An 8,759-nucleotide genomic window follows, 5' to 3' on the forward strand; every position below is an offset into this window, starting at 1 on the left:
CCTCGTTTCCTTCGTCAACCGCTTTCCCGCCCTGCAGGCAGAGGTGGGATGCAGCACAAGAAAGGTAAATTTCGAGCAACCCGATCTAGCGAAAGACGTCCCTGCCCATGGCAGGGGGTTGAACAAGATGATCTTTGAAGGTCCTTTCCAACCCAAACCCTTCTGCGATTCTCTGCAACGATGAACTGAACGAAGCTGACGGAAGAGATGACAAATACCTGCGCTGCTCACCTTGGAAGAAAGCCTGCCTGCTTCCCCTTCCCATAAGTGTGATGGGAGACCTCCGGGGCCAGGTGCCCCCAACCCCTGCCAGACTTGGAGCCAAACCCGCCCGTGCTCCTCCGTACCCGCTCATACCGGGCACCAGGCACGCATGGCTCAGCTCTAATCCAGCCTAGCTCAGCTTCGCCTGTGCCCTGGTACGCAAGCACCCTTCCGAGAAAGCTTCTTCTTGCTTTTGAGACTCCCTTGTGGGAGAGTGCAAGGTGGAGGAGGTTTTTAAAGCTATTTGCGTGAGTCTAAGAGGCAGCCTGGTTGCAGCAGGCTTCATACCTGCACTGAGAGCTGAGCAGCCACACTTATGGCCGTTTAGAGGGGGTTTGCAGACTTCTTTGTCTCTCAAAACCAGGATAACCACACTCCTCCTCCCACCTGGGCCAGGCTGAAAGCGAAATCGGCGGCTGTCTGTCAGGCGCTCCGATACCGGGGTGCTGAGCTTCACGAGAAAGACTGCGAGACCCACGTCTGCCGGGTTCCCAGGGAAGCTGCAAAGACACGCGCTTGGCTGTGTTTGTGTGGGATGGCGTGAGATTTGGGCAGATATATAAAGCAAAGCATGGATGTCAGGAGCATAGGGAAGGCAGAAATACCGAGAACAAGTCAGAGATATTTAATAAGCAATAACCGTTGTAATAAAATTGTTTTTTCTAGTAATTATATCTTGTTCTCTTCTTTCCTTCCAACGCTACCAGTACTGTCCTGTAGACCACCTAACTTGCCAGGTGGGGAGGGAAAACACAAGACAGCGCCAAAGGAGGGGAGAGATGGGCTGATGCAGAAGAGCCCCACGCAAATGGGCCCCTTAGGAAAGATGAAAACAAGAAAACAGGAAAGAGGAGTTTGAAGAAGATGGTCCTGCAAGAGGGTGAAAGGTTTTATTGACAAAATCAAGAGGAAGTTGGTGTAAGGATGCCAGGAGGGCATAAAATGATCAATAGAAAGCGTCAGCTGGATGCCCCATCATTTCCGAAAGCAACCACTGCTGTGACCCCACGTGCAATTCATCAAGTTTTATTACTGTAATTAACCACAGATATGGAATTGTTTCCATCAAACCCCAGAAGCATTTGCCTTGTTCTAGTCCATTAGTAATCTTTCCTTATAAATAACTTACAGGGATACAGGCAGGATTCGTAGGATAAAGTGCTGAGCAAAGCAAATCCCATTTCCATTAATGTTAACTCATTGCTCCATCCGTTACCTAGTGTTTTGTGAGAAGGGGGATGTGAGGAAGGCTGGAGACTGTAGCACCCCAAATAACTGCCCCGTTCCCCTGGGCACCGCAGGAGAGGCCGGGGATACAGGAGGAGGCTGCCGAGCCCCAGCGTTTCACAAAGCTGGGCAGGAGGCACCAACTCCCGCTCCTCCCTGTGACCTGAGGCACGTGCCCCCAAAGCAGCAGCAGCCTGAGACATCGTGCCAGCCCAGTTTACTTCAAAAGCACAGATAATATCCATGCATTGAACTCTGGGGAGCTACCAGAGCCTTCGTGCCCTTGGCGAGACAGCGCACAGCCGGCCCAGCCTGGGAAAGGCTCCCGTGCTGGACAAAAGCAGCAGCGGTAAAGACAGACACGGATCTCAAGGCCTGGCCCACCCAAGGGGTGAGCTAGCTGCTTCTCCCTGCTACAAGCAGTTACAAATCGCCTGCAAGCCGGGCGGGCTCTGCCTCCCGCTTCCAGGAAGGTTCTTGGAAAGCAGTGAGTATTTTGTGTATACTGTCAGAGATTCCCACTGTGTCTTTTGAACACCTGTGAAAAGGCTTAGAATTATGATACTATATCTGTTACCCACATAGCAAAGGACAGGCACACACGGAGCGGTCTCTCGCTCACCCACGCATGCTCTCGCACACGCAGACGAGGGGGTTCGGCTCTTAGCGGCTGCAATCAGTGCACATCGTTCCCACGTACCCCAGCCAAGTACCCAGATGACTACCTGGCTTTCACACCGGAGCCTGGACGAGCCGATTTGGAAGCAAACACTTCAGCGCACCAGTGATCGTCACAAACCCAACTTAAAGAGCTGCAGCTCGCGGGGACAGCGTCAGCCCACCTGATGCCCAGAGCCGCTACTGTCTCTTACCCTGCGTAATGCTTTTGCACCTATGGGTCGAAGAGCAACGTTCTTGGTTTGCTCTTCTTCCTCAGTCCACAAAAAGAGGAGGGAGCAGCAAAGGACGCTCTCCCAGGAGTCCTGATTTAGTAGCCAGGCCAAGCAGGGCGCTGAGGGTTTGGAGGTGGGGGGTACCCAAAGGGCGGGGGCAGTCCAGGAGGATAGGGAGGCTGTGCAGGGATTGGGAAACTAGGGAGAACGGGCTGGGTCGGGTAGGGACACTGCGGCCTCCCTGCCCCAGGGGGAAAGTAGGCAGGGTACCCGGGTCTGGGTGGCGGAGGAGAGGGGTGAGAGCCAGGAAATGGTGGGGGCTGAGGTGGGCCCCTGGACGGAGACCAGGAATAGCCCGGAGCTGGAGAGGAGCCTCCCGAAGGAGGGTTGGGATACCCCGGCACGGAGTCAGCAGCCTGCGCCGGTGGGTATCCGGGACCTGAAGGAGGCTTATAGGGAAACACGGGCTGGGTGCTCGGCTGAGAGGAAGCAACGTGTCCCACGGTGACCGGGGAGCCAGAGAAAGGAGCAGGAGGGAGATCTCCATGGGCTGTGGGGCCGACCGGCATGCTTGGGGCTGGGCTGTAGGGCAAAGGGAAAGGAGCCCCTGAAGGGAAAGGCTGTGGCTTCGGCGGGTCTGTGGGCCCAGGTACGTGAGGAGGCGGTGGCGGCTGCTGAGAGTCCCTGCCGGGCTCCTGCGATGCTTCTGACTTCCTCAGTATCTCCTGCAGCTTTTCAACTCTGACCCGGCGCAAGTGGGACAACTTCCTCATCACGGAAAACTGCTCGAGAAATGTCTCCAGGGGCACCTCACCCTCCAAGAACTTCTCGGCCATTTTCTGGAAGAGAAGACAGCCTCGGGTTCAGCACTGCATCCCTCTACTCCTTTTCTCCAAGCCCAGCTTAGGATTTATGTCTCTCTCAGAGACACACAGAGGACCATCGCACCACACACAAGCAAACAAAGGGCAATCCAATTTTTCGGAGCAAGAACGCCAAACTCCAAAGAGATAATCCTTGATTTAAGGGATTAGGTTTGGGAGTGTAATTACAAGTCTTTGAGGACTAATCACTTGAATTGCTAATGGATTTAAACCTTAAGCTCACCTCAGACTCCTCCTCAATTTTCTGGCTTTCCACCTGCAGGAGATCCAGCAAGGTCTGAGGATGCATTGCTGCTGAAAATTTCTCTGGGGAAACAAAGAGAGCAGCAGAGCAAAACGTTAAACACAAAACAGGGAAAAATCACTAGCAAACAGCCCTGTCGCACTCTCACAGGAATGCCTTCCTGCCTTGGAAACTGTTGATGCAAGGAGCAAATCTGAAGAGGAAAGAACCTTAGCCACTGCTGCACTAGAAGGGTTTTTTGCTGGGATAGCATCCTTGATCTGTCCAACTGAGTTTGACCAGGAAACAGGAGAATATAGATTTTATAGGCAGCAGAGTCCTTTCTGCCACCACCCTCAAGAGTTCCTCTGCTCAACATGGCCAAGGGAAGCAGAAGCAAAAGGGAAGGATGTTGCACTAACTACAGCCCACGTGACTCCATCGGAAAGCATGCAAGGTTTGCAAACGCTCACCCAGTTTTGCCTTTTGCTCTTTACACCGCTCAGCCAGCTTCTGCAGCTCTTCGTATTTGTTAAAGAGGTCGGTGCGCCCCGTCTCCAGCGGCGCCTGGAATTTCAGGTTCTGCTCGGCCAAGCTCCGGTTGGCGGCAAGGGCCATCTCCCTTTCCAGCTGCAGCTCCTGAACCTGCGGAAGGAGACGTGACAGTCAGCGCAGGCGAAATGCTAACGAAGCCCAGCCCATGTCACACCATCCCCACGCACCTCCTGGGACTCCAGGGCCAGGCGCTCGATCTCCTCTGCATTTTCCTGCAGCTCCTGGAGTTCCTCCACCGTCCGGTTCCTCAGGGTGTCCATCCTCCCAGAGGAACTGCAGACTCCTAGGAGGGGGAAAGGAAGTCAAATAAAGATGAGGTTTTCTAAAGCCAGCTCCAAATAGGTACTAATCCGATTAGTGATTTAAAACCAGCTTTGCTAAACTGCTTGAAACGGCTACACCAGAGAAGTTCCCCTGTGCTATAAAGAATCAGCGAGACTGAGGGCAGAGTGAGAAGGAAAACAGATCTACTTGTTCCTGCTTTGGCAACTGACTTTTTTCCTTTTCACAGCGTATTTGGAAGGATTACTTGTGTGTGCCAGACGGTTTTGTCAAGGAAACACCTACTCACAGCCACTCGATAGCAGGGCGACGTCACCCTGACTCTCAAAACTCCAGCTGGCTTCTCACTGCGTCGTCCCATTCCAGCTTCCCGTTCTGCTGAGCAAACCTCCCCGATCTGCTCGCATCCAACCACCCACAGCCCACACTCACTGGTGGGACCACCATCACCACCCTTGTCTTCCCGTACCTCACCACCTCTCCAGTTCCTCGGCTCCCATCTCATTTGATGTGTTTTCTTTCCATGTTTTCCTTTCTAGCTACATGGTGCCATCGTTTCCCTCACTTACTGCTGTTACCCTTAGAAAACACGAAGTGATGGCATTATTCATTTGAGGTGAACTCAATCCAGTACTTGTGATTTTAAGAACATTACTAAAATCAGAGAAACAATGGATTTTCTGCACTACGTCCATGACTTATTCCACATAATCCAGGCTGTCTGATATTTAACAAATATCAGACGTTCATGTCACAGGTTTTAAGATGTGGGGTGCAATAATGCGGAAGTACACTAAAAACAGGTGAGAAACACGGGAGCAGCGCACTCCCACTGAGAGGGAAAGGGACATACCAAACAGATGGGGATTTTGGCGGCGTCCTAATTGCCTGTGGCTCTTCTACCTTTCACCCGGGTGAAACATCCCAACGATCTCGCTCTGGGAGCGTTGCGTCAGCCTCTGCATGTAACACAGAATGACGAGGTAAGGCTCAGGGTTACCAAATCTCTTTGCCCAGGACCCAGCCAAACCCGTCCAAGTAACAACCACCTAAAAGCCGGGAAATTACCTCCCTTACTACCTACGTACGTAACTTCATCACTCTGCAAACAGAAATAAACTTATGTTTGGGGGGTTTTTGTTATTAATAAGGCTCATGAAGTGTAAGAGGGAAAAATTAGAAATAGTGGCAAACAAGAAGCTCAGTCCCCACCACCGTGCAGGCACGGAGGTCACTGATGGTCTGGGGGAAGCTTCCGAACAGCCCCCGGTGAGGGTGGGCGCAAAGAGCTGGCACTGCCTCGGCTCTGGCCGAGCACCAGCACTGGGCAGGGGCTCTCAACTCCCAGATCTCACAATTTTTTAGCAGCATTCCGGTAAGACGCAGCCAGCGAGGTGACACTTGGCCTCTCCGAGAGGAACCACACGGGTTCCCGTGGCTCAGAAAGGCTGGGGCACCGGTGAGGGGCTGCCTGCCGGACTGCTACACCCCGGTCACCCCCTCGGTGCTCTGTCCCCGGTTAGGGAAAGCCTCCCCCAGCGCTGGGGGTGCCCACCCAAGGCCTCCCCGTCCCAGCACCCTGGGGGAGCCGCGGAGCGAGGCCAGCTCGGGACCGCTCTCCAACCGGGACACGGCGGAGACCGCTCCGCAAACACCGGGCCCGTCCTGGACGGTGAGGGGAACGGCAACCAGGAGGCTGCGGCCCACGGAGACGGCGGAACGGGGTTTCCCCCGCGGCTCCCGGTACGAGGCCCGGTCGAGCCGCCCCCCCCCCGCCCGGCGGGTAACGGCTGTCAATCGCCCAACGGAGAGGCCGTGAACGCCGGGGGCAGCGGCAGGGCGGGCAGAACCCACCTCCCCTCAACGAGACACGAGGGTTCGGCCCCGTTACCGGCTCCGCCGCCCCCGCCCCGCACTCACCGCCGCGCAACCGGGACCCTCCCTCCGCCCAGCGCTTCCGGCTTCCGGCGCGGGAGCGGAAGTGGGCGGTGCCACCGACAGGTTGGGGCGGGGGGGGACGACGACGGGGAAGAGGTTGCCCTTCCCGGAGGGGAGGAGGAGGCGAGTGGTACATCCCGCCGCCGCCGCCATCTTGTGGCGGAGAGGCTGGCGGGCAGCCGGGGCCTAGGCCTCTGTGTCAGGGCTACCGTGCCGCTGCAGAGAGGCTGTATTTTATACATGCGACGTCTGTTTTTAATAAATATTATGTCTTTGCCTGCCGGTGTAGCTCTCCTCGAGCTGTGGCCTGCTCGAGCCTTCACGTCCTACCTGTTTGTGCCACGCTGGGCCTGCCCTGACACTCTGGTACTTTCCCCCAGCTGCCTACCTTATAATTGACTTTAATTGAATTTTTCTTTTATGCCTTCCTGGAAGAATTGCCAATCTGCTAAATTATTTTGTGTGATTATTGATGCGTCCTGACTCCGGTCTTCAACACCATAGCAACCTGGGTATGGCCGCCAGCGTTGCCTGACTCCAGTGTGAGCTTGAGCACTGCAAGCAATAGATTTGTCAGCTTCACCTGTCAGCCCCAGGGACGGTAAAGTAGGGGCTGCTGCTCCCGGCGAGCATGCATCCCCCAGTCACCCTGCCTGCCATCAGGGCCGTGGAGGTTTGGAGCGGTGAGGGCAGCTCTGCGGTTCTTCTGTACATTGATTCAAAGTCTCCACGTGAGCCCTGAGCAGCAGCTGCTGCGTGGACACTTTTGTCTTCGCTGGCTTGTTCAGAAAAGCAGAAAGCTATAGAGCCACAGACAAAGATTAGGCGAGATTAATCATTATGACAAGAGTTAAAAGGAGAGCATTACAACAAAGCTTAGCATTGCGCACAGAGCAGGCAGCTGGTTGAAATTCAGGCGTAGCGGGTTTGGGTTGGATTTATGGTGGGATTTGAAGCAGTTTCTGCCTTGTCACGACCTCATCAGCGCCTTGCAGCCGGGGCCTCCCACGCAGGCAGCCTCCTCCTGCAGTTTGTGTTTTGTGGAGATCTAACAGCAAGGAGAACCGCTGCAAAGCCATGTTGTTCTCCGCGGGTCGTCTCGTGCTGAGTAGCAGCTGGTGCTACAGGCACTCAAACGCCTGTTGTTTTGGGTGACTTGGAATTCTGTTGGCTGTAATCCTGGTAATCCTCCAGCCCTGTGAGAAATGAAAATTAAATTAAAACTTCCTTGACAGGTAAAGGGATGGAGGCAAAGTGAGCGTGGAGAGGTAAGTGGCAGTAAAGGTGTGGCAGAGCTGGAGATGGGGGCTAAAAGTTGATGGAAGTGCAAGAGAAGAGAGGACAGAGAAGCAAAGGAGGTGAGACAGAGGATATGGAGTGCTGAGCATGGGCTGTGATACCGCAGCGTAGAGGCAGTACGTACAGACCTCAGCAATGTGCAAAAAATTCATATAAAGGCATTTTTTCTAGGTGGCATAGCTGGAACCAAGAGAGCTGGAATTCAAGAGCAAATAGCTCTTGAATACCTGCGTTAGCTCTTCCTTGCATGAAACAGGAAAGTTCCTGAGCAGCATGAGACAGAGGAAGCTCTGATCCTGCCACCCTCTACACAAAGCCAGCCTCCACTTTTCCACCCATACTTCCGCATTCCCGCAGAGGTGAGCAGGGCTAAGGATTGTGTTAGGATGGGGGAAAGCTCCGCGTTGCCGGATAAGACATGCTGGAGGTGCTGAGGGGAGAGGAACGTGAAGGAGACTGCAGGCGGCTGGGCAAGGTCACCCAGCTGTTAGAGAAGTGCTGAGGTCCAGGCACATGTCTGAGGAAAGGCACCTCTTGTCCTCGCCAGAGACACACACCACGTGAGGCCTGTTGACTGTTGTATAATAAATATGAGTCATATGAATCCTAATAGGTACCCTATGGTTTAATCAAGGACAATTTGTTTGTAGCATGGCTGATAACCAGGTCAAAACCCAATGTGCTTGCAAGAAAGGGGACTTGACTTTCCAAAGGGAGATCGATATTTTCAAGGCTTGTTTGAGAAGCAGTCTCCACAGACATGGAAGGGCTGGAGCACATTTAGTTCACAATTTATATTAAACTGTAAGAACTGAGTAGAGGATAGGCTTAAGTTGTGTTCAGATTTGTTCTTTGCAATGAAGGAAGTATCCAGTTAAATAATAAAGTGTTACCCAGCAATCAAGAATGTGATAAATGGGTATTTTCTGGTTAACGCTGAAAGATGTGCCCACTATCTGTTTACTAGCATCCTTAATTTGTATAAGAGATGGTTTCAGCTGGTCATTATAATACATCACACAGTTACTTTATCAGGTGAAAGACTCAGAGGCACAAAGGCCAATACCCAATACGCACCATGAACGAAAATGACTGAAAATGGGTAAGCATTCAAATTACACCAACTACCAAATTTCAAGTGTGCGCACCAGCTGAGCTGTTCTGGATCAACAGAGTGCTTGTGGCTTAGGACAA

The 8,759-nt window shown here is 53.3% G+C and overlaps 1 protein-coding gene across 1 annotated transcript; it reads right to left on the bottom strand.

Moving 5' to 3' along the window:
• Nucleotides 1–872: 872 nt before the first annotated feature.
• On the bottom strand, nt 873–6,302 carry VPS37C (VPS37C subunit of ESCRT-I). The gene is made up of 6 exons (XM_075048444.1): nt 6,249–6,302; nt 5,182–5,287; nt 4,214–4,329; nt 3,965–4,136; nt 3,492–3,574; nt 873–3,223 (listed from the first exon to the last, which is right to left on the bottom strand). Exons 3-6 carry the CDS (start codon nt 4,304–4,306, stop codon nt 2,480–2,482), a joined length of 1,092 nt encoding a protein of 363 aa, XP_074904545.1. The 5' UTR covers nt 4,307–4,329; nt 5,182–5,287; nt 6,249–6,302; the 3' UTR covers nt 873–2,479.
• Between the last annotated feature and the right edge of the window lie 2,457 nt (nt 6,303–8,759).

Source organism: Buteo buteo, chromosome 16 (genome assembly GCF_964188355.1).
Source record: "Buteo buteo chromosome 16, bButBut1.hap1.1, whole genome shotgun sequence".
Lineage (NCBI taxonomy): Eukaryota > Metazoa > Chordata > Aves > Accipitriformes > Accipitridae > Buteo > Buteo buteo.

Bases quoted from the DNA above. Each gene is read 5' to 3' on its own strand.
- VPS37C (XM_075048444.1), bottom strand. From the start codon at position 4,306: ATGGACACCCTGAGGAACCGGACGGTGGAGGAACTCCAGGAGCTGCAG. The intron at 4,137-4,213 runs GTGCGTGGGGAT...CTCCTTCCGCAG, and splicing joins TGGCCCTGGAGTCCCAGGAG to GTTCAGGAGCTGCAGCTGGA. The intron at 3,575-3,964 runs GTGAGCGTTTGC...TTGTTTCCCCAG, and splicing joins AGAGCAAAAGGCAAAACTGG to AGAAATTTTCAGCAGCAATG.